The sequence below is a fragment of the Onychomys torridus genome, chromosome 5 (assembly GCF_903995425.1).
Source record: "Onychomys torridus chromosome 5, mOncTor1.1, whole genome shotgun sequence".
Taxonomy (NCBI): domain Eukaryota; kingdom Metazoa; phylum Chordata; class Mammalia; order Rodentia; family Cricetidae; genus Onychomys; species Onychomys torridus.
In genome coordinates, this window is record NC_050447.1 from 48,579,874 (window position 1) to 48,604,111 (window position 24,238).

At 51.2% G+C, this 24,238-nt stretch overlaps 2 protein-coding genes across 9 annotated transcripts in view; one reads left to right on the forward strand and one right to left on the reverse strand.

Moving 5' to 3' along the window:
- Gse1 (Gse1 coiled-coil protein) overlaps positions 1–11,200 on the forward strand; it is a 340,277-nt gene extending 329,077 nt beyond the window's left edge. For 7 of the 8 annotated variants that reach the window (XM_036187548.1, XM_036187551.1, XM_036187552.1 and 4 more), the window contains 9 exons: positions 173–497; positions 1,652–2,265; positions 3,571–3,683; positions 3,905–4,175; positions 5,486–5,599; positions 6,252–6,623; positions 7,607–7,885; positions 9,767–9,870; positions 10,286–11,200. In XM_036187548.1, the coding sequence (XP_036043441.1) occupies positions 173–497; positions 1,652–2,265; positions 3,571–3,683; positions 3,905–4,175; positions 5,486–5,599; positions 6,252–6,623; positions 7,607–7,885; positions 9,767–9,870; positions 10,286–10,420 (2,327 nt within the window). In that variant the 3' untranslated portion in view covers positions 10,421–11,200. The remainder of the gene's footprint in view (positions 1–172; positions 498–1,651; positions 2,266–3,570; positions 3,684–3,904; positions 4,176–5,485; positions 5,600–6,251; positions 6,624–7,606; positions 7,886–9,766; positions 9,871–10,285) is intronic. The other variant, XM_036187549.1, reaches the window with a different exon arrangement.
- A 1,889-nt stretch (positions 11,201–13,089) lies between these two features.
- On the reverse strand, positions 13,090–24,024 carry Gins2 (GINS complex subunit 2). The gene is made up of 5 exons (XM_036187918.1): positions 23,855–24,024; positions 23,654–23,768; positions 17,736–17,835; positions 14,037–14,163; positions 13,090–13,728 (listed from the first exon to the last, which is right to left on the reverse strand). The coding sequence occupies exons 1-5, from the start codon at positions 23,942–23,944 to the stop codon at positions 13,603–13,605; spliced, it is 558 nt and encodes a 185-aa protein (XP_036043811.1). The 5' UTR covers positions 23,945–24,024; the 3' UTR covers positions 13,090–13,602.
- Positions 24,025–24,238: the final 214 nt, after the last annotated feature.

Here is a 24,238-nt window from a genome sequence, read left to right on the forward strand (position 1 = left end):
CCCATGAGTCCTAAAAATGTAAACCATATGCTCTGAGCCAGCCACACACGTCTCCTGTCTCCGAGGACATGTTTCCTGAAAGCCCTACAAGACCCCTTCAGCCATGGGCTTCATTCGAGCAGGGGTGAGGGAGAGCTGGCCTCCGGTGTGACAGACATCTTTCCTCTCACAGAGAAGCTGAAGGACGTGGGCTTGCAGGCACCCAAGCCTATGCAGCATCCGCTGCACCCAGTGCCTGCCCCACACCATAGCGTGCCCAGCCTTATCTCCAGCCACGGCATCTTCTCCCTGCCGGGAAACAGTGCTGCCACAGCCTTGCTGATCCAGCGCACCAATGAGGAGGAGAAATGGCTGGCTCGGCAGCGGCGGCTGCGGCAGGAGAAGGAGGACCGCCAGTCCCAGGTGTCCGAGTTCCGGCAACAGGTGCTGGAGCAGCACTTGGACCTGGGCCGGCCCCCAGTGCCCACGGAGGTGGAGCACAGGCCTGAGAGCACCAGGTGGGTCCACACATGAGGCAGGTGCTCCTGGTTCAGAGGAAAGGGGAAGAAAGGGGAGAGAGCCTGCCTGTCTGTCTGTCTGCACTCTCCTGTCCCCTGCTGTTGGCCCATCTGGTGTCCTTCTTCATCCTTCTGAACCACTGCAGCCCTTAGCACCTTTGTTCTTGTCTGGGATACTGGTGCTGACATAAGTCTCGGCCCTTCTTAATCCCTGTCCTCCATGTTGAAAAAGGGTAGCAATTGGAAGTATCCAAGATGCCCAGCCCTGGCCCTCCACACCTTGCACACCTGGAAGGAGACCACTCTGAAGCCTCACTAGTCTTAAATATAGCCGCCCCTGCTACAGGGCTGTAGAAGGGGCGTGGCCATGTACCCTTAGCTAGGAATTGTTGCTTGCTTGGCTCTGGCATGTGGTGTGTTTGTTTATCCCTTTACTTTTGAACCTGGAGGGCACCCAGTGCTTGGCTCTGCCTCTCGGGCTTGAGTCTGCAGGAGTGAGGAGCAGCCTGGCAGTCGTGCTCAATGGTTTCCCCGCCAACAGGGGAGAAGACCCTAGGAGCCTAGCAATGGGCTGGGTCCCCAAAAGTCACTTGTTCTCTGTATTTTGACCAGTTCTGTATCATAGTAGTAGCTTGCTGCAAGAAGAAGCTTGCAGATGCAGCTCCCATCTGGGCCTGGAGGGTGTCGTGGATAGCATAGTGAAGGGGTGAGGGTCTTGGGTAGACTGGGCAAGAGAGTGTATGATTGCCTTTTACACACCTGTGGATGCAAGCGGCTTGTCTGCCGACTGCTGAAGGTCTGTCTTTTAGGCCAAGCTGCTGCACTTCTGACAGGGACCACAGGGGGGCAGCAGCACAGCCACGATTCCTGTGGGAAGTCCTGGGCTAGATGAACACCCAAAGCTAGTGTCCCTGGCTCATCCTTAGCCTGCCCTCCCGCCCATGCTTGATAGATCCGGAGGAAGGGCTGTGATATCAGAGCTTCACCTCCAGGAAGAAATGGCTCTCCTGGGGATAGGAGGGATGAACTCTCCTCCTGGGAACTTACACTCACAGGCAGTCTGTTGTAAGCCCAGCAAGCCTCCCTGGGTATGCTGTGGGAGGCTGGTAGGCAGGTCTGCTCCCATCACTGATGGCTCCGTATGTTCTCTCCAGGCCAGGACCAAACCGTCATGACCAGAGCAGCCGAGAACCCCCACAGCACTTTGGTGGGCCACCACCCCTCATCTCTCCCAAGCCCCAGCACCATGCCGTGCCCACAGCCCTCTGGAACCCAGTGTCTTTGATGGACAATGCCCTGGAGACGCGGCGGGCGGAAAGTCACTCTCTGCACAGCCACTCGGCTGCTTTTGAGCCGAGCCGTCCAGCTGCCGTGCCACTGGTCAAAGTGGAGCGGGTCTACTGCTCGGAGAAGACAGAGGAGCCCCGGAAGCGTGAGGCCACACCACTGGACAAATACCAGCCGCCACCGCCGCCGCCGCCACCACCACGGGAGGCAGGAAATCTGGAACCCCATGGGCCAGGACCTTTCCTCGCTGAACTTGAGAAATCAACACAGACCATCCTGGGCCAACAACGGCCCTCCCTTTCCCAGGCAACCCCCTTCGGGGAGCTCAGCGGGCCTCTGAAGCCAGGCGCTTCTTTCTGCCACCCCGCACCTAGGGGCCCCGACCCAGCATACATCTACGATGAGTTTCTTCAGCAACGCCGGAAACTGGTCAGCAAGCTGGACCTGGAGGAGCGCAGGCGGCGTGAAGCTCAGGAGAAAGGTCTGGCCTCCTGAGTGGGTCCCAGCCTGCCTGGGAATGGGGGTTCATCAGGACGGGAGACCCCAGTACTCATTGTTCACCTTGCTCCCATTCAAGCCTCCAGTGCTGTTTTTTGAGATTGATTTATTTATTATGTATACAACATTCTGCTTCCATGTGTGCCTGCCCGCCAGGAGAGGACACCAGATCTCATTACAGATGGCTGTGAGCCATTATGTGGTTGCTGGGAATTGAACTCAGGACCTCTGGAAGAGCAGCCAGTGCTCTTAACCTCTGAGCCATCTCTCCAGCCCTACAATGCAGGTTTTTGTTTTTGTTTTTTGTTTTTCGAGACAGGGTTTCTCTGTAGCTTTGGAGCCTGTCCTGGACTACCTTTGTAGACCAGGCTGGCCTCGAACTCACAGAGATCCACCTGGCTCTGCCTTCCCAAGTGCTGGGATTACAGGCATGCACCACTACTGCCTGGCTCCTCCAGTGCAGTTTTTTAAAAATTGGTTTCAGGTAGCAGTTTCAGAACCCCTTGCCTGGCCTGCTGTGAGGCACATTATCCCACAATGGCAAGTCACAGCCTGTGATAAGACAGTGCCACAGATATACATTTAAGTGAGGGGTAGAGGCTAATCTGGTGTCTTTAAATATTAACAGTGTGACATTAACAGAGGGAGAGCCCAGCAGGGCTTTACACATTGGCTGGTGACAGTTGCAGGCACGTGTACTAGGAAATAAGGGACAGCAGCTGGCATTGTCCATGTCCGTCCCATCCCCCCTCGTCCCCCCCCCCCCCCCCCAGGGGAGCCAGCAGGGGCTGTAGATACAGCACACACCTGATGGGGACAACTGCCCCAGGCCAGTCTTGTCTCATCTGGAATTGATTGGCCTGTCTGGTAGTGCACCTAGCTCCTTTTAGCTGGGGATGATATAGGCCATCTTCCTGAGTGCTGGTCATGCTAGCTTTAGGGCCTGGCCGGGGCCTTTCTATCTGTCTACCTTGAAAAGGAATGGGGGCTCTGTAGTTTTTAGTTGCCTTCCCATGAGGCTCACACCGGGGGCAGCATGTTCACAAAGCCATAGACGTTGGGCTCTTGTCAGGAATGCTCCACTTTGGGCCTAGGGAACATCCCAGTTCTCTGTGAGTCTCAAGGAAGCTGGGTACTTGCCATCCCCAGCTCACTGCAGGTGTCCAGGCAGACTGGAAGAAAGCAAGCCCCCTAAGCCCAGTGGTCTCACTCACATGCCCCCAGGCACACATGCCCACGGGGCATCCTGGTTCTGAGCCTGGCTCAATGCACCCATCTCTGCCCTCAGGGTACTACTATGATCTGGATGACTCCTACGATGACAGCGATGAGGAAGAAGTCAGGGCACACCTCCGCTGTGTGGCTGAGCAGCCACCCCTCAAACTGGATACATCCTCTGAGGTAACAAGGCCCTCCTCAACTCCGCAAAGCCCTGGGCTGGCGGGGTTGTTGGTCCCCACTTTGGGTCCTACCTCTTGGCTTCCCAACCCCGCAGGCCATTGTTCCTGTTCCTCCATGGCCTAGCTCCAAGTCAAGACTGTGTAGACCACAGGGCCCCTGGGGCAATAAAAGCATACCGCAGACAGCGGCTTTACACTCCTTTGTCTTCTTTCCCAATCTAGAAGCTAGAGTTTTTGCAACTTTTTGGCTTGACCACCCAACAGCAGAAGGAGGAGCTGGTAGCACAGAAGCGCCGGAAGCGGAGGCGGATGCTGAGAGAGAGAAGCCCATCGCCGCCTGCCATTCAGAGCAAGCGGCAGACACCTTCCCCCAGACTGGCTCTGTCTACCCGCTACAGCCCTGATGAGATGAACAACAGCCCTAACTTCGAGGAGAAGAGGAAGTTCCTGACCTTCTTCAACCTGACGCACATCAGTGCAGAGAAGAGGAAAGGTATGGCCTTGCTCTGGCCTGCACACATAAGCCAGGGGGCTCCTGGGTAGCATGGGCTAATGAGTGGCCTCGGCTCTGGTGGGCCCATCCCATGGTGTTCCTGTCGCACTCTGCTCTAGCACATGTCCTGTTTGGAGGTACACACTGATAGGTCTAGGTCTATTTATACAGCCAGTGCCTGTCAAGTCCTGTCTCCACGCTCTTGAACTTGATCGGGGGGCCTCTTTGAACAGAGCGCTTCCAGGGCTTTCCCTGGGATTAAGAGGTGTTGCCTCCTATTGTTGAGTGTTCAGTGTTTGCATACCACAGGCTCTTCCCTTTGGGGACACTAGTGTTTGATGCTTGGAGGCCTGGAGAGTGAGCTATGTGGGTGGCCTGTAGATACCAAGCCCAGCCACCTCATAGTAAGTACACAGCTTGTCCAGAAAGATGCCTCCAGGTCAGTCTGGTATCATAGGGCCATATTGGAGAAGAGACTTGGAACTGGAATCCACAGCATAGAAGACATGGTGTAGTCACTCAAAGCACACTGAGGCTTCCTTGAGCAGCTCCACACCGTCTTGGGCTGAGGGGTTGATGTCACAGCCATGCTTCTGTATGCCTCGGGCCCCTTAAGGGCACTGGCCTCTTCCAGAAGAGTCCCAGGACAACAGTGCCTCCAGGTCTTCAGTCGGTTTGACATGCTTCTTTATTGGAGGTGGCATTTTCTTTTCCCGTTCTTAACAAGCGTGGTGGAGGTCTCACTTTCCCAGCAGGGGTTAGCGACGGGCTGACTGCCAGCACAAGCCCTTGGACACATGCCTAGTTGTTTGCAAGCCCGACTTTTCACCTGGCTTCATGTCTAAAGGACGCCGTCAGCACTGAAGCCTCTTAAGTTTCAGAGTTGGCAGGAAGAGCCACCTAAACGGGGATCTACAGCCTGGAACGCTGTAGGGTCTGCTCTCCTTCTCGGGAAATGGCTGGGACCCTGGGCAGGAAGCGTGCTCCCTCCTTGGTCTCTGGGGGTGCCCTTGTATTGGGGCCACCCCAGTCTTCAAATCAGATTATCTGCTGAGAAGGAAGTCACCGCGGAAGCCCCCAAGCAGCTGCTGCTCGTGGCTGCAGATGTGGCTGCCTGGAGTGTGGGAGCCATGTGGGGAAAATAAAGAGTCAACTGCTGTCACCTGCTTCTTCCTGTCTGCACAGCCAGCCTGGTGCTTGCTTTTGATGCCTCTTGGTGTAAAGGGCTTGTACTTGCCAATCACGGTGGCCAGACCCCGCCTTTCCTCCCTCTCAGAAGTACTGCTAACCTCGGACTGCTTTCCTCACAGACAAAGAGAGGCTTGTTGAAATGCTCCGTGCCATGAAGCAGAGGGCACTGTCAGCAGCAGTGGCAGCCTCGGTGACAAATTCTGCGAGGGACAGTCCTACCATCTCCCTGAGTGGTAAGGGAAGGACATCCCGCCTTCCAGCGACCTCTAGTTCGGGCCACAGGGCTAGAGGTGGCACTCCAAGTCTCGTCTTCATGGTGAATTTGACCTACTGAAAGCTGGGTTTCTCTCCATCCTTCTTGTGTGGTCCACCACCATCCTGGTTGAGAGGGCCTTAGGACACAAGGCAAATTAGAAGGTGGGCATGAAGTTCATGGGCAGTAGCTGTCGCTCCCCAGAGGATGGGCCTGAAGCCCCCGGAGTGCTGTCCCTCCCCAGAGGAGGCTTCACTGCAGATCCTGCATGCCTCTCCAGACTCTCCAGCACCTGCTCTCTGACTCTTCTCTGCTGCTCCTGGCTGAAGAAAACTGAAGCCTTGGGGTCCCATCTCTTGCTGTCTCTTCACCTGCTCTCTCTAAGTTGGATGAAGTTACTCCCACCTTCTCAGCGCTTCCTACTGCTCTCTCTACCTGTCCCCTGGGAACTGTTCACAGTTGGACTTGCTGCTAACGTGCTACTCTGCAGACTCTAGCCTCATGCATAGTGTTAACATAGGGGTGCACACACTGGTCTGTCTGCTAATGTCAGCTCTAGAGGTCAGCAGGGTCCTTGTGCCTGTTTTCCCACATCTTATAATAACGTTTCCTTCATTTTCTGTCTCTCAAAGAATCAGCCACACAGCCAGCTCCTCTGGAGACGGATCAACCTGCTGGTGTCCCTGCCTCCTTGTCCGATGTCCCGAAGGCCATGGAGACTGGGAGACTGGAACAGCTCCGGCCCCAGGAGCTCTTGAGAGTCCAGGAGGCCGCTCCTATCAGCGGTGAGAAGGCCAGGCTGAGTGAGGCCCCCGGGGGCAAGAAGAGCCTGAGCATGCTTCGTTATCTCCGGGGCGCCTCGCCCAAGGACATCCCTGTGCCGTTGTCCCACAGCATCAACGGGAAGAGCAAGCCTTGGGAGCCTTTCACGGCAGAAGAGTTTGCCCATCAGTTCCATGAGTCTGTCCTGCAGTCTACACAGAAGGCTCTCCAGAAGCATAAAGGTAATAGGCCACCTGTCCCCTGTCACCCATTCATAGTGCTGGGCGACACAGGCCAATCACATGGTAATAGTGCCTTTCAAACCCTAATGTCTGTGAAACACTTAGAGGTCATCACTGGGCATGGGGTGGGTGAGGGGAGCCTCAGTCACTTTCAGACTTGTAGTAGGACCTAATGCACCTGCCCAAGAACTACACCCCTTATTTAGCAAGTGACAGTTCAGTAAAGCCAAAAGCAAATGTCCTCTGCATGTGCAGTCCACAGCAGGGGCCTTCCTAACTTCACCTCACTTGGAAATATCTCTCTGCTCCTTTGCCAAGGTACTGTGTGTCCACCCCCCAGGACCCAGTGATTATAGGGACAGCAGTTTTCCTGCCCCGCTCCCCCAGGGGAAATGAGTGTTTGTAGACCCAGCAGGAATGATTCAGTCATCGTGTCCAGTCCATGTTTAAGGCCTTCACACCGGGCTATAAAGGCTGAGCTCAGAGACCGTGTCAGAGACTCTGCGGCTGGGGCCCAGGGAGCAAAGGCGGGAGCTCAGGTGGCTGACTGGAGGCAGGGACAGCATTCCTGAAGCTTGCTGGCCAGCCAGACTAAACAAAACTGAGAGCAACGGAGGAAGAAAACCTCTGGCCTCATGTCGCCTCGCCTATGAGGAAAAGCCCCCAGGAGAGGCATGCTAACTGGGTCTTTGTGAATTTATTGGAAAGATGGTGCTTTGGCTAGCAGCAGCAGATTGCTCCCTGCTCCTTAGGATGGAGGGGCGCTTTCAAGTGGCATCTAAGGGGCATGTATTACTGAATAGTTTTCAAGTGAGGCCACCAGCAGGGCTGAGCCACCTCTTGTTAGAGGGACAATCCCTAGCCCTGCTCAGGGAACACCTCTGCCCTCATGAAGGAGACCATGCTTACAGAGTTGTAGATGTGCCCATGGGTGACTTTCAGATCAGCCCCTACACTCAAGATCCGTATTTTCTCATCCCCAGGGAGCTCAGCTGTGCTGTCTGCAGAGCAGAACCACAAGGTCGACACAGCAGTCCACTACAACATTCCTGAGCTGCAGTCCTCTAGCCGGGTCCCTTTGCCCCAGCACAATGGACAACAGGAGCCCCCTGCTGGGAGGAAGGGCCCCCCTATGCAAGAGGTGGACCAGGACTCTGAGGAGGACAACGAGGATGACAGTGAGGAGGAAGCTGAGGAAGCCCCCAGGCGCCCGTGGCAAGGGATTGAGGCAATCTTTGAAGCTTACCAGGAACACATAGAAGGTAGGGGCTTGGGGGGAGGGGTAATCAGCAAGTCTGGACCACTTGATAGTTGAGCGCTGCCCGAGTCATGGTGCTGAGACATTGATTTTCTTGCAGGGTGGGCTTATGGTATAGCTCATACCCTAGCCCTGAGGCCCTGCTCAAGGAGGATGGCAGAATGTTGCCTAGTTTGTATATGTAGCTGAGCTCTGGCCAGTCCTGATTTACCATGCTTATGAGCCCACACTGAAGGCGCTTGGACACTTTGCAGCTCACCTTACCTCTGAAGTTTCCAGATGCTCTCCCTGATATCAGCCTGAGTCACATACCCCAGCACACCTCACTCTGCTGCCTTCACGAAGTCGGGGCGGGGGCAGCACCGCTCTCATGCCCATGTCTACTACTCCTTACCTGTCTCCCCAGCATCCAGAGACCCAGTGCACTGTCTTTGGTGCCACGCTGCCTTTGGCCTAACCTAGCTGCCGGTTACCTCCTTCCATACCTTACTTAGCTTTATTGTTTTGGCATATGACTGAGCTGTAAATATTGTGTCTGCTACTACACCTCCTTGGAAGGTATTTCTGAAGCAAATACCAACTGACACACAGGTAGCCTGGGCCCCTCCCCAAGTGGCTGCCTTTTCCTCCTGCCCTGTATTTTGGGATTATGGATTTACTGTGCACTGCCCCTGCACCTGTTTCTGTTCTAAGGCATGCAGAAACAGGACCCGGTAGCATCTCAGATGGTTTTGAATTGGAGTAGAGAAATGCTCCCATACTGGGTGTGGGGACAGTAGGTCTTTGGAAGGCCATTGGGACACTGCCCTGTGCTGTCCTTGTCATTCTGAGGTTCCATCTGCATCTGGCAGAAGTATCTCTGTGGAACCACCCTGGCTTGTTCTTAGCTGTGTGAATCTCAGGATCTTGTCAACTGACTCCCCGACAATAACCCTGCTAGGGTGTTCGCTCCGTCCCAGGGAAGGGAGAACTGGCCCTCAAACTCAGCAGTTCAGTCTCCATGGCAACACAAGCACGGCTCTCTCTGGGGCTTGAGCTTTGCCGAGTGCTTGTGTCAGCACTTGACAGGAGTCTCAGCTGTGCTCAGCACCGACAGTCTGACCCTAACAGGCATGTCTTGCCACTGTTACTGCGTCACCCGGGACCTGGGTCGTGGGGCTTTTGTCTTGGTTGTGAAACTTGTGACAACCTAAGCTTTTCCCCTGCCAGGTTTATTTTCCCCTCTTGAGATGACTTGTTCATACTGTGATTGCTCCATCATTGATGACCATTTTTGTAAAGTCAGTCTGTTGTGGTCATTTGTCATTGACTGAAGCGCTCTGGATAGTACAGTGTCTTGGTAAAGCAGAGATTCGCCAATTACTCTGGCCCTTTTCTTTTTTCTTTTTCTTTCTTCCCCCAGGGCTGAGGACTGAACCCAGGGCCTTGTGCTTGCTAGGCAAGTGAGCTAAATCCCCAACCCCGTCTGGCCCTTTATTCTAACAGCATAAACTGTCACCACCATCATCACCAACAACTTGGTTTAAAAAATACACACAAGCTGGGCAGTGGTGGTGCTCGCCTTTAATCCCAGCACTCGGGAGGCAGAGCCAGGCAGATAGATCTCTGTGAGTTCCAGGCCAGCCTGGTCTACAGAGCTAGTCCAGGACAGGCACCACAGAACTACATAGAGAAACCCTGTCTTGAAAAACAAAAAACACATTGAGGCCATTAATTCACCTAGTTTCCCCAAACTCTAAACTTGCCTTTTGACTCCAGGTTTCCCCCACTGCACTGAGGTGGAGGTATCTTGATCAGTTAGTTGGCGCAGCTAAGAACACGCTGCACAGTTGAAGACACACAGCCTCATACAAAGATGATGCATTGCCACCTCTTGTTTTTTCAGAGCAAAACCTGGAGCGGCAGGTGTTACAGACACAGTGCCGGCGGCTGGAGGCACAGAACTACAGCCTCAGCCTGACTGCAGAACAGCTCTCTCACAGCATGGCGGTGAGTCAGGCACCCCCAGAGAAGTCTGCTCTTAAGAATTCAAAACTTAATGCCAGGCGTGGTAGCACATGCTTTAATCCCAGGAGGCAGGCAGATCTGCCAGTGTGAAGCCAGCCTGGGCCACATAGTGAGATCCTGTTTCAGAAGTAAAGATTTTGCGGGGCGGTGGCACAAGCACGCCTTCAATCCCAGCACTTGGGAGGCAGAGGCAGGTGGATCAGAGTTTAAGGCCAGCCAAGGCCACACACACAAAAGTTCCTGTGGCATTAAGGGGGACATGTGCAGGGCTGGTCAGACCTGGGATTCAGAGTTTGGGTCTTTAGGCGTACATGATGCTGGAAGACCACTCTAGCAGTCTCCAGGTCACTCACTGGTGTATGTACCAATGGTGTTCTAATGCACATCTTCTCCACAGGAGCTTCGGAGTCAGAAACAGAAGATGGTCTCGGAGCGGGAGCGGCTCCAGGCGGAGCTGGACCACTTACGGAAGTGCCTTGCCTTGCCCACCATGCACTGGCCTAGGGGCTACTTTAAGGGATATCCGAGGTGACGGTTTCCCTTGCGCTAGGCTGAACCTATAGCATAGAAATAGTATCTATTTTATTACCTTGAATATTTAATATTTTTCACTGGGAGGTTTGAAGCTCACAAATTGAGAACGTGCCATGCATGAAGCGAAGAATTCCAGGCTCCAGAAAGGACGTCGTCACCCTGACTCCAGTGTAATGCAGTCACCCGTCTCAGCTAAGACTCCGTTTCTCCTTCTGACTGGCGGTGTTACCCCTCCTTCCCCACGTTCTCTTTCTCCTGCCCTGAGGCCCACCATGCATGTGGCTGAAGGAGAGCCAGCTGGTAGTTCTGGTGATGCTGTGCCAGGACAGCCCCGCTTGCTCTTGCTGCGGCCCTGGGGGTTAGCCTCTTCCTCCCGGGGCAAGACTAACTTGCGCTGAGAAGGCTGGGTGTGTACAGCAGAGGGCCCTATCAGTCACCTTCCTGCGCCATCGTCCTAGGAGCACGCGAGCTAGGCAGGCTTCTCCTGGAACAGCTCTTGGGAAAAGGGCAAACCCACACCCGAAGGCACCTTGTTGTCCTTGGGGAAGAAGAGTGGAGCTGTCCACAGATAGCCCACCACTGGACTGCTATCGCAGTGTGTGGCGTTTTCATACAAACATGTTTTGAGAGAAAAGTCAAAGGTGCTTCAGCCTTGTACTGTGTATATATTAAAAAAAAAAAAACAAAGTTTTGTATGTTTTTATTACTTTAATTATTGTTATAAAAAGCCTGCCATTTTTAATATGTGGTTTGGGGAATTTTGTTTGTTTTTCCTGTTTGGGGGTTTCCTTTGTTTTGTTTTGTTTTTTTTTTTTTTTCCGTTTTTGTTTTTTTCTGGTTAAAGGAAAAAAAAACCAACCTGCTTTTAGTGTTTGTGCTGCTGCTGGTCAGGACATTAAAATGCTAAAGTTGTAGAAAGTAGAGGAGCTCACCTGTGCGGCATCCCATACAGCAGGGCTGAGGGCATCTGGGGCTAGCCAGCTGTTCAGATCGTGAGTGACCCACAGGAGGTAAAGCCGTGGAGCTGAGCTCTCGTGACAGGCACAGCTATGGCAGAGGGCTCGTCTCCCTTTCCAGTTTCAGCTCCTCAGTCAGGGCCGACCAGCTAACCTGAAAGAGAACCTCTTCCTGTCAGAGCTTGTGGCTGTCACTCCAGGAGAAGAGGCTGAGCCTACCCTTGGCTACCAGGCTTAATGGCTCTCCAGAGCAGCTCACTGGCAGGTCCTGCCCACCAGCCACCCCCAGTTTGCTCTGTCCCCCTGCCAAGAATCTTGTAGTCATTAGCAAACTGAGACACGAACGCGCCAACAGTATTGCTAGCAGTCAAAAAGTACCTCCCTTGGCACAGGAGAAACAGGAGAGGTGGCGCCGAGGCCTCTGCCCTACAGCCAGTTGGGGATGGTCTACAGGTGAGCAGAGGCTGCATGCCCTGGGACAGTGTTACTCAAGTTCCCAATTAAATGCTGCTTGCGCTCACACCTTAGTGTTCCTATCCCAGGCTAAACTCCACACTGAAGACTGGAAGCTTTGCTAATCTGCTTTCTTGGTAATGGCTTTGGGGAAAGTAGACCCCATAACTTAAGACTGCACACACCGCCCCTCCCGTTATCTCACAGGACTTCCCTGGCTGAGTATGTGACCCAATGCAAGAGCTAACTTCCCAGGTCGGCCTGGGGCACAAGCTGAGCCACTGACCTGGCAATGCCTATGTCCCTTCCAAATGCCCTTGCCTACCTGTGAAGCCCTGAATATTCCCGTGCTCACAGTGACGTGACAATCAGAACCAGGTACAAGCCAGTAAAGTGGCAGGCAAGTGCCACTCCCACCACACACACAGTTCTCCATCCCACAGTCTGAGACACTGATGTAGCTGAAAACTTAGCATTCCCTTCCAGGTACTGCACATAGTCCCCGAGGTCTCTTCAACCTTTACCCACTACAGATCTGCTCCAGGACGGACTGTAAAACTAGTATGTACATGAGAATCCCAGACCTTGACTGTGCCTTCCCACTTGACCTCCAAGGGATAGTTGCCCTGTGTCCTGGCTGGGAATTCACCAAGCTTGTGATGGACAGTCCAGTGTTAGATCCCATGGTTCTATATTTGATCAGATCTTTAAAAAGAAAATTGTTGCACATCATTAGAGCCAAACTGATATGACTAAGATAGGACTGTCAGTACTTCAGTACATGGTATCTCAAAAACCTCCAACTAGTATCATCACACCAGATTGTACTGCTAGGGTCCCCAGAGTGTTACAAGGAACCTTGTCCTAACAGTGGGGAAACGCAGCCATGCTCACAGCACTGCCAGATCTCAGTTACACTGAACTGCAAACTAGCTGCCTCCCACCCCTGCCCACAGATGTCCAGGACCCAGCATGGAGATGGCCCGCACAGCAGGCTCAGCACCTCCAAGGTGTGCGTTAGCCACTTAGCAGCAGTCTGTACTCTTTCAAGTACTCAAGCTTGACTTCACTACTTGCCGTAGCCTGTCCCCACTGTCTGATCCAGTGCTTAAACCTAGAGGCTGCCTTGACTTGAGGAGGCATCTCACTGGTTCTGTGCTTGTGTGTGCCCTACACTTCGCTGCTCGGGCAGTGGACCCAGGCAGGAAGGAGGATGGGTGCTCGGTCACTCTGGGGGCAGTTTAGATGCTGTGAAATTAAACCCGTTCTAAGTGTACTTGTTTGAATTAACTGTATTGTAATATTATTTGTTGAATGTAGTAATTAGGTATTTATGAATATATTGCTGTAATTTCTGACAACATCCCAAAAAATAAAATCTAAATCACATTAAGAGGAAAGTCTTTTTATATTAGCACCACCACGCCTCCCCCCAATTCTCAACTAAATACAGCTTTCACAGGTCAAACTTGAAGACACTGAACTAAACTGGCCTGAACATTGCTGGGCATGGCGTGCAGGAGTCCATGCTTGTTAGAGAAATCATGGGCCACAGGCTTGATCTCTCCTCAGGAGGGGAAAGCTGGTGGCTTCGACACTCGGTGGAAGTTGAACTTGCTGAGTTCTGAAAGTAATGAATAGCAAACTCATGGCTTCCACCAGTGTCCACTCCCATCTCTCCACCATCACATGCTTCCAGAGCTGATTGCCTATTAAGTCCAGAGCTTGGACAGCAGCAGACAGCAAGGGTTTGCACACCACAGGCTTGTGGCTAGAAGTCCTGAGATTGTGTGCTCTCGGAGGGCTGGAGGTTTGTGCGGAGTTTGTACATGTGATTAAGTGCCTGGGTGAGGAAGGTCCCACTTGTGTTGATCTCCATCAAGGTTAAGTTATCCAGCTGAAATGAAAAGCAGATGGGCAGAGGAAATTTTGACCTTAAAGCCAAACTCAACTGAACAGAAGCTTATACACTGATGAGTTGTTTGTTCCTGGGTGCTGAGGATGAAGCCCAGTACCCTGGCATACCAGGCAAGCTCTCTACCAAGAGCCATGCCCTAGGTCCCCATGAGCTACCATTCAAAGCACAACTTCAAATCCTTGCTTACATGGCTGAGCAGGCAGGATGCCCTGACAACTCCCTGAAAGCATTCACACTGACTGGCAGTGCCCACTGGCACAAGGTGGGGACAGGAGGGCCATGCGTACCTTAGCATGTGCCTCCTGCTGCCGAACAAAGCTGTCAGCAGACACCCGGAGCTTGGCCATGCGTGTGTCCCAGAGATCTTTGATGAGTGTCCGGATGGCGTCTGCTTTGGGGATGTTGTCAGAAGCACTGATAGATAGACAAAGGCAAAACAGACAGGCACTTGGTAGGCTTACCCAACAAGACAGCAGTAGCTGCTTCAAAACCACAGCTTGGGGGCAGGCCAAACAGCCCTGCAGTTAGTGCCACCTCTTCCGGAGGACTGACTGGTATCACCAGGCAGCTCACAACTGCTTATAAACCATAGCCCCAACACCTGTGGCAGACACACAGCCCCATCCAAACGTGTACACAAACAAATCTTTAGAGATAGAGCTTGACGAGCTAGGGGTGGTAGCACATGGCTGTAACCTTAGCACTCAGAAGGTTGAGGCAGGAGAATTACAAATTCAAGGCTGAGATACACAGCTAGAGACCCTGTTTCAAGGAGGGAAGGGAAAAAAAGCCTTGCACAGACTTGGTAGAGCCCTGGGCTCTGTTCTTTCCTCGGTAGTTGGCATGTGGGCAGGTAAGCTTGGCACCCAGTGTTTTCATTCATGCTCACTGTCCATGGTCAGTGGCTACACAGAATGACAGACCTAAAAAGTGAAATACTGAAAGTCAGGAGTGGTGACTATACTCCCGGCACTGAGGAAGCTGAGACAGGAGAATACCTGGACATGGAGTATAGTGTGAGACTCCATAGCAACAACACAGGCTAGAGATGGCTCGGTAATTAGCACACACAATGCTCTTGCAGGGGGACACAATTTGGTTCCTAGCATGCATGCCAGGTGGGGCAAAATGACCTCTAACCCCAGCTCCAAGGTAATCCCATATCTCTGGCCTCTCAGGGCACCCACATGCACTCACATGCACATACCGACACACAGACACAATAAAAATAAATCTTCAAATCAATAACACTTTGGAGGGGGCTAGAGATGGTTCAGCAGTTAAGAGCTCATACTACTCTTGCAAAGGACCCAATCAGTTCCCAGAAACCTCCATGGGGTGGTCTACAATCCCCTGTAATTCTAGCTCTAAGAGCTCCAACACCCTCTTCTTGTCTCCTTGGGCACATACATGCACAATCCCCTCACACAGACATACATACACATGTAGTTAAAAACAAACATACGTCTTTAAAAGGATAGTGGAAAATTAGGCTGATGGGACACCCCCTTTAGGGTAACAACACCCTTTGCTGTGTAACTATCTCATGGCTGGCTAACTCAGCAGATCCTTGTTTTTACGATGACGTAGGCTCACTACCCAGCACCACCAGGGAAGAAGAGGGCAGGCTTTGTGCTAACCTTTAAGTGCGTCTCTAGCCTCACAAAGGGCTGAGAGGCAGGACTGCTGCTGTGGGGAGCACAGGTTACAAAACTCACAGAGCAGAGCAAAGTCTCAAAGCAGCCGGTGTCTACAGAGAGTTTAAGGTCAGCAGTTGTAACAACTTTCCTTTACGACATACTTGAAGCCAACCTTTGAAGAAAGAAGTTCACACAAGACAGAGGCAGACGGCTCATGGAGCCCATCACTAGGTGCTCTCCATGTGCTAGTCAGCTCAGGAGTGGTACGCAGGTTTGCAGTACAGAGGTATGCAGTGAACTGAATTATGAACACAAGCGTTCAGATCTTATGCTCTGAACAGAAGAGGACAAAGAACCCCAGATCCTTATCAAGTGAACTAGAGAACAAAGTAAACTGGGTTCCTGGACCATCAAGATGGCTCAGCAGGTAAAGGTATCTAGCTAAACCTGACAATCTGAATCCAATCTCTGGAACTCACATGATAGGAGGAGAGAACCAGTTCCTGAAAGTGTCCTCTGAATGTATCCACAAAAGAAATGTCCTTTTAAATTTCTATTTATATTTTAGTTTATTTAGTTTTTCTTGGGGGGGGAGGGGTTGTTGCTTTTTTTCCCCCTAGCCTGGGTTTCTCTATGTAGCCCTGGCTGGCCTTGAACTCAGAAATCTGACTACCTCTGGCTCTGAGTACTGAGGTTAAAGATGTACACTACCTCTGTCCAGCTAAAAAAATTTTAATTTGGTTCCTTAACTAAATTACACAGTAAGGTTTTGTTTTTGTTGTTGTTTTAAAAGACTCAATCTTCCTGTATGGCTCTGGGTGGCCTGGAACTCCTAAAGTAGACCAAACTGGAACTCAGAGATTCATCTGTCTCTACCCTCCATTCCTACCCAGTGATGGAATTAAGAGTGTGCTACCACACCCATCTGGACAACAATAAGGTTCTTGGTAGAGCTCATAATACACAGAACGTCAAGAAACAGTCCTCTATACTGGTAGCACCAGCCTGGTTCCTAGTCATGCATCCAGATTCTCTCCTTTCCTAGACTACCAGTCTCTCTCAGACCCCTGAAAACACCACACCTCCCTTGGCCTCCCCATCACCACAGGATCTGTGTCTCCATGGCCCATCATGTACCACCCTCACCCCCCAGCCCCCATACCCTCAAGCACACAGAACCACAGTACTTTCCAGCTCCTCCTACACTGCTGCCCTCTCCCTGCTCCTCGGAACGGTCTGCTGCTCTGCTCAAGCTGGCGTTCCTCAAGTGCCTTCTCTGGCCCCACCTTGCTAGGCCTTGCTAGGCCCCAAGGACCCCCAAAGGCATGGACTGTACAGCAGTTCCATGAGCGGTTCACAGGGCCACATTGGTTCCCTACCGAACAGGAACTCAGGCCATGTGGCCGTGTTTAGAACAGTAAGTATACTGTAGAAGGAATGAGTGAGCTACAGCCTCCCACCCCTCGAGTTCACCTTTGGACAAAGCAATGACACACGTCCCTACTGTCCAGCTGCTCTAAGAGCACAGTTCTGCTCTGCACCAGCTGAGAGGTTCACTCTAGCTGGAAGCTCACTAAGTTATGTTTGAGCATCTACCACTCTCAGTCACCAAACCTTTCTGAAGCCTGTGGGGACAGTCCTGCCCATCCAGTACAGGCTGCATAATGGCACAGCCATACGGAAGACTACACAACTGTGCTGTAGAAAATGCCGGGGCAGAGCTCTGCAGACACGATAGGCAGGAGGACCACTGAAGCCCGGAGCTCAGGACCAGTTTAAGCAATCAAGCACGACCCCATAGCAACAAACAAACCTGGTCTGCAGATCCCCGGGGATCATAAACCTACAGAGCACAGGAGGCTGTGAAAGAAGGGGCAGGAACACCTGCCAGCTGTGACTGCTCCGAGCACACGACCTAAGACTAAAGCTAGAAGTTACAGACTGGGTAGCACCAAGCAACCTGGCCACCACATGAGGAAGGATCCAGAAGACAGAGAGCTGGGGCAGATGTGGGTGCATAAACCCAGAGCTTGCCAGGGCACATCTCTATAGCTCAAAACCAAGGCCCACATGAGGCCCTTGGCCACTCCTGTGACAGACACAGGGAACCCAGCTCCATACACTTTCACTCAGTTGGACTAATGTGCAGTTCCAGAAAAAGATGTTGCTGCTGGAGTGACAGTGGCTACATTGCAACCCAGTGACAAGTGACAGGCCTGGAATGTACAGAATCCAAGGTGGGGAGAGAAGGAGCAGGAGAACAGAGAGATAGCCTAGTCCCCCTGCATGGAGACACCTCCTCCAGGTCACCTATGAGGGCATGCACGGCCTCGTGGGCTGACTCACTGATTCAGCAGGAGCTTGCTGATCTCCATGTAGTGCGGGCTGGGCACTGGGGTGAATGTCTCCTCCTTCCGCTCCTGATCTCGCAACTGTTCCAGTTTCTCTGAAACATAGAGGTTAGTGCGTTTCACCATCACCATAACAAAGAGAAAACACATTTTGTTTTGTTTTTCAAGACAGGGTTTCTCTGTGTAGCCCTGGCTGTCCTGGCACTTGCTCCGTAAACCAGACTGGCCTTGAACTCAGAAATCCATCTGCTTTTGCCTCCAGAATGCGGGGATTAAAAGCGTGTGCCTCAAAAAAATAAATAAAAAATAAAAAAAAGAAGAGGGGGTCAAGATCATGATGGGGAAACCCACAGAGACAGCTCACCTGTGCTAGTCGGAGCTCACTCACCCTGGACTGACAGCTCAGGAACCTGCATGGGACCCAAGTAGGCCTGCTGAATGTGGGTGACAGCTATGTGGCTTGATCTGTTTGTAGGGTCCCTGGCAGCAGGGTCAGGACTTGTCCCAGGTGCATGACCTGGCTTTCTGGAGCCCATTCCCTGTGCTGGGATACCTTGCTCAGCCTTGATACAATGAGGAGGGGCTAGGCTCCCCTTCAACGTGGTATGCCAGACTTTGTCGACTACCATGTGAGGCCTTACCCACTCTGAGGAGTGGATGGGGGTAGAGTGGGAGGGAGGTGGAACTGGCGCTGGTATGTAAAAATGAAAAAAACTTAAAAAAAAAAAAAAAAAAAAAAAAATATATATATATATATATATATATATATATATATATATATATAAAATTTTAGAAAAAAAGCATGTGCCACTCCTCCTGGCTGAGAAACCATTTTTTTTTTTTTTTGAAATTTGTATTTATTTATATATATGAGTGTTCTGTCTGTCTGTATGCCTGCATGCCAGAAGAGGGCATCAGGTCCCATTATAGATGGTTGTAAGCTACCATGTGGCTGCTGGGAATTGAACTCAGGACCTCTGGAAGAGCAGCCAGTACTCTTAATCACTGAGCCATCTCTCCAGCCCCAAGAAAAAAGTTTTTTTGCTTTGTTTTGTTTTTGTTTTTTTGCCAGAGCTGAGGACCAAACCCAGGGCCTTGCGCTTGCTAGGCAAGCACTCTACCACTGAGCTAAATCCCCAACTCCAAAGAAAACATTTTTAATCTTACAATCTGACCAGGCACTGGTATTGCCTACATGGCCAGTAAGTGAGGACAGTGCATAAAAACAATGTGGGGTGCTTGTATCTTAAGACTAGATGTCTTGCACGCACCTCTCAGGAAGGACGCTGTGTCTGACGTCACCACTACCCCTGAACCTTCTTCTGACCTAACTTCCCTCTACTAGTGCCTGTAGCCAATTCCCTGTGACCTCTTGGTGCTGGGGTCCAGAGCTCAGTGGGTGAGTCCTCTCCACAGCCTAGGCTCAAACTCCAGCCATCTCATCTGCCCAAGGGGAGGCCCAGCACACCTGGAATACTTCTCCAACTTCTGCCTCTATGTTCCACTGTTCACATGACTTCCTCCTGGACAGCTATCCAGCATCCCCAAGATGGTAAGCTCAGACCACACCCTGGGCCCCCTCACTGCCCCATGCTCCACCAACCTCAGAAAACAGTGATTCCATTGAAGAAGAGCTGAGCCTCCAGCCACAGCTGGGCCTGCCTTAGCACCATCTCTTCTTGTTCTCCTCCACACAGACCTTCAGGATAGCCTGCTACTGCTCCCTAGAAAGCACCCAGGCCAGCTTCAAGTAGCCTCAGCCCATCTCCATGAAAGCAGTGATTCAATTTTTCCTGCACACTTCATGCACGCCAGGCAGGCAGTCCGCCACTGAACTGGACCCACTGCATGGGATTATTTTACTTCCTACCCTTGAGTCAGATAACAAAACACATCTGTTCAATGTCTTCACCAATCAGGAAGACTGGCGATGCCAACCCTCTGGCCAGGATGTGGGACAATATGATCTCATCTACATTTCTCTGGAATTCTAATGTTTCAATACTCAGCAGGACTGGCTAGCAGCTTCTTAAAACTTAAGCAAGGGGGAGGGGTGGAGAGATGGCTCAGAGGTTAAGAGCACTGACTGTTCTTCCAGAGGTCCTGAGTTCAATTCCCAGCAACCACATGGTGGCTAATAACCATCTGTAATGAGATCTGGTGCCCTCTTCTGGTTTGCAGGCATACATGCAGACAGAACACTGTGTATATAAATAAATAAATCTTAAAAAAAAAAAAAAAAAACCTTAAGCATCGGGCTGGAGAGATGGCTTAGCGGTTAAGAACACTGGAAGATCTTCCAGAGGTTCCGAGTTCAATTCCCAGCAACCACATGGTGGCTCACAACCATCTGTAATAGGATATGATGGCCTCTTATGGCATGCATGTCCATGCAGAACACTCTTAAAATACAAAACAAAACAAAAAACTTAAGCATCATCTGTCTTGTGGCCCCAGTCCCCAACAGGCTGTATCTATCTGCCTAAGAAAAGAAAAATTAAGTCAGGCGGCATAGCACAGACACCTGTAACTCAGCAACATGGGAGGTAGAGGCAGGATTAGCAGTTTAAGCTCATTCTTTTTTTTTTTTTTTTTTTTTGGAGCTGAGGATCGAACCCAGAGCCTTGCGCTTGCTAGGCAAACGCTCTACCACTGAGCTAAATCCCCAACCCCTTAAGCTCATTCTTAACACACAACAAGTATGGAGCAGCCTGGGTCACATGAGACCCTGTCTCAAATCAAAGAGAAACAACTATTTATAGAAAGACTTGGACAAGAAAATTCCAACAGTCTCACTGAAAATAGTAAAAAAGGGAATAACCTGGATGAGATGGTCCAGTAGATAAAGGTGCCTGTCAGCAAGCCTGATGAAGGTGGACACAGTGGAAGGACAGAACTGACTCCTCAACAAGCTGTCCTCTGCTCACGTGTGTGCCATGACACATGTGCAGACACACAGACACAATGATTTTGAAAACTAGGAACTAGGGGGCTGGAGAGACGGCTCAGCAATTCAGAGTTACTTGCTACTCCTACAGAGGACCTGGGTTTTGATCCCAGCACTCATGCAGCAGCTCATAACCCCAGCTCCAGGGGATCAGATATTCTCTTTTGGTCTCTAAAGGCACTGTATGCATGTGATGCACATGACCCATACATATAAAATAAAAGTATCTATAAATGGCAAGTAACCCAAATACCCGCAGAATGGGTGAGCAGAGGCATAGAGTACTCACAGAGGGAGTGCCTAGGCAGGAGAACAAGGTGACGACCCATGTGGTCACAAGTTCAACTGCAAACCACACATCCGCCAGAGAAGCCAGAGAAACATAGTGCATGACATCATCCTATGGACATGAAGTCCCAGAGCAGACGGCCTCCTGCATGGGCTCCCAGCACCAGCACCACTTAACTGCTCCACGCCCAGACAACGAAAGCGCAGAACTCTGCAGGCTCTCGAACCTTGGGCCTTGACCAGCTGAAACTAGTAATGGGTCTCTAATGGATTCAGGCCTAGAGGGACTTAAGGTGCTACCGAGGCACAGGAACGGGCTCCCCAGTTTCAGGACTATCAGAGCCATCTATTCCTTTACACAGGCAAAGTTCAAGCACCTCTCTCTCTAGCCTGGTTTAAACTGCCTGCCCGTTTGCTTCCCTTTGCCATGATGAACACCATGACCAAAAACAAACTGGGGATGAAAAGGTTTATTTGGCTTATTGATCAAAGTCTACCATCGAGGGAAGTCAGGGTAGGGACTCAACAGGAACTACAAGGGAAGACTGTTTATTGGCTGGCTCAGTTTGCTTGTACAGCCTAGGACTGCTGGCGTAGGGGTGGCACCACCCACAGTGGGCTGGACCCTCCAAATCCATCAAGAAATTGCCCAACAGACATGCCCACAAGCCAGTCTAATGGAGGTGATGACTCAAGTGAGGGTGCTTGTTCCCAAGTGTGTCTGTCAAGCTGTTAACAAAACGAACCATGACTAAGCCTTTTCTTCTAGGTTTTCTCAGGTGACTCCATCAAAGCTCACTGCGGATTTTCAAACTCTATATACCTCTCTCCCACCAATTAAAAAAAGGAGGAAATATGTAAAATTAAATTATAAAATTAAAAAACAATTTAAAAAAAGGAAAGAAAGAGGAGGGATTGTATGAGCGAGAGATGTTGAGACCATGATTGGAAAAAAAGCACAGGGACAAATAGCCAAACTAGTAGAAACACATGAACTATGAACCAATAGCTAAGGAGCCCCCAACTGGATCGGGCCCTCTGGATAAGTGAGACAGTCATTCGCTTGAACTGTTTGGGAGGCCCCCAGGCAGTGGGACCTGGACCTGTCCTTAGTGCATAAGCTGGCTTTTTGAAGCCTGGGGCCTATGCTGGGACACTATGCTCAGCCTGGGTGAAGGGAGGAGGGGACTGGACCTGCCTGGACTGAATCTACCAGGCTGAGCTGAATCCCCAGGGGAGTCCTTGCCCTGGAAGAGATGGGAATGTGGGGTGGATTGGGGGGAGGGTAGGGGGCAGGGCTGAGGAGGGAGGACAGGGGAATACGTGGCTGAAATGTAAAATTAAATTAAATTATAAAATTAAAAAAAAAATAAAAGTAGAAAAGACTGCAAAGGCTCATGGTTGACTTCTTTCCCTAACATCTTCACAGGCATCTTTAATCTACCACACACTTCTGACTCCAACTGTACAAAGAGTTTTTAACAAAGAGTTGTGCAACCATCAATTCAATTTCAAATTACCATCCCCCCCCAAAAAACATAACCCCTCCAGACCCTCCCAAGCCCCCATTGCCTAAGCAGTCACTATTCTGTGTCTAGTTCTACCTAGTTCACATAAACAGAATCAGACAATCTCTAGTCCTTTGTGCTTGGCTTCTTTATTTAACATCCGATTTTCCAGGTTCATCCATCTTGTAGCATGGATCAGAAGCCCATTCCTTTACATGGCTGGATAATATCCCATTGTAGGGTGACGGTCCTAATTTGCTTGCTATCTGTTGACATGATAAATACCATTACCCAAGTTGGGGAGGAAAAAGTTTATTTGGCCTGATCACAGTCCATCACTGTGATGGACAGGAACAGAGACAGGAACCACGGAGGAAGTCTGCTGACTGCCTCGCCTGTCTTCTTATACAACTCAGCACCACCTGTCCAAGGTTGACAACACCCATAGTGGGCTGGGCCCTGCCATATCAATCATTAACCAAGGAAACGCCCCACAGACATGCTCACAGGCCGGTAGGATGGAGGTAATTTCTCAGTTGAGGTTCTCTCTTCCCAGGTGACCTGAGTTTGTATCAATTTGACAAAACTAACCACACAGTGACACACTATTTTCACAGTCTTTGTAACAGAATTTCCCAGCATGCTGACTGATACTTAATTGAAACAAAACTTGTCGGAGCTCTGTGAGTTCCAGGCCAGCCTGGTCTACAGAATGAGTTCTAGGACAGCAGGTGAAACTCTGTCTCGAAAAAACAAAACAAAACAACACTAAGAAAAATTTTAAAATGCTTGTTTAAAAGTTAAATCTCTACCCCATTTTTAAATTAAAAATTATTAGTATTGTGTGCAGTCGAGTGCATTGGAAAGTCAGAGGACAAAGGCGGGACTCCTCCCGTTCTCTCCTCCCACGGTGAATTTTAGGGATTGAACTCAGGTTCTTAGGCTTTGCTCGTAAGTGCCCTTACCCACTGAGCCATCTCGCCGGGTCCACATCTTTGACTTTAAGGCTAGTTAAATATCTAAAATGCAAATAGGAACTAGAAGTATCACAAACACTACACACCAAAGAGCCACTGGCACAGCTACTGATGCCGGCTGTCCGGGAACCCGGAACCGAGGAAGGAGGCAGATCCAGGGACAAGCCCGCCCACCGGGCCCGGGAATGCTCACCCACATCCATCCACTCTGGAGGTAGCAGACGGCACTTCTGTCTCTGTTTCAGGTTAATGGCCAGCCACAGGGGCACGTCCACGGGTAAGCCGGGGTTGAAGGGCCCCAGGTCCCCCTGCAAGGACAACGCAGACCCCAGGTGGAAAGGAGCGGTGACCTGTCCGTGACCCCATGGCCGCAGCCCCGTCCTGCCCGCCTCACCCCGATCAGGTAGATCTTGTCCAGACTGAAGTTCGGGATGATGGTCACCAGTTCCTTCTCGGCCAAAAACTCCACCTCGGCTGCGTCCATGATGAAGAGTAAGCGCTACAGGTCCGTTCCCACCCCTCCGCGTCTCAGAGGCCCTGCCTGAGCCGCGGCTTTCCCGCCACCGCGCGGAGCCCGCCCACCGACCGGAAGACGGCCTGCGGCGACCTATAGAAACGTTGCAATCTTAGCAGCCTCGGGAGGAATCCGCATCTGGTACGAGCCCGCGGATTGGTCGGCCAGAGCTAGGCTGCACTCAAGCCCTGCCCAGAATTATAACATGGCCACGCCCTTCTACGGGTTACTTACACCCTTTCCTGTCCGCGGGCTCTATGCTTA

Coding starts and splice junctions, on each gene's coding strand:
- Gins2 (XM_036187918.1), bottom strand. CDS start 23,944: ATGGACGCAGCCGAGGTGGAGTTTTTGGCCGAGAAGGAACTGGTGACC. Junction 23,769..23,854: donor ACAAGATCTACCTGATCGGG/GTGAGGCGGGCA, acceptor TTGTCCTTGCAG/GGGGACCTGGGGCCCTTCAA. Junction 17,836..23,653: donor TCCAGAGTGGATGGATGTGG/GTGAGCATTCCC, acceptor TCTATGTTTCAG/AGAAACTGGAACAGTTGCGA.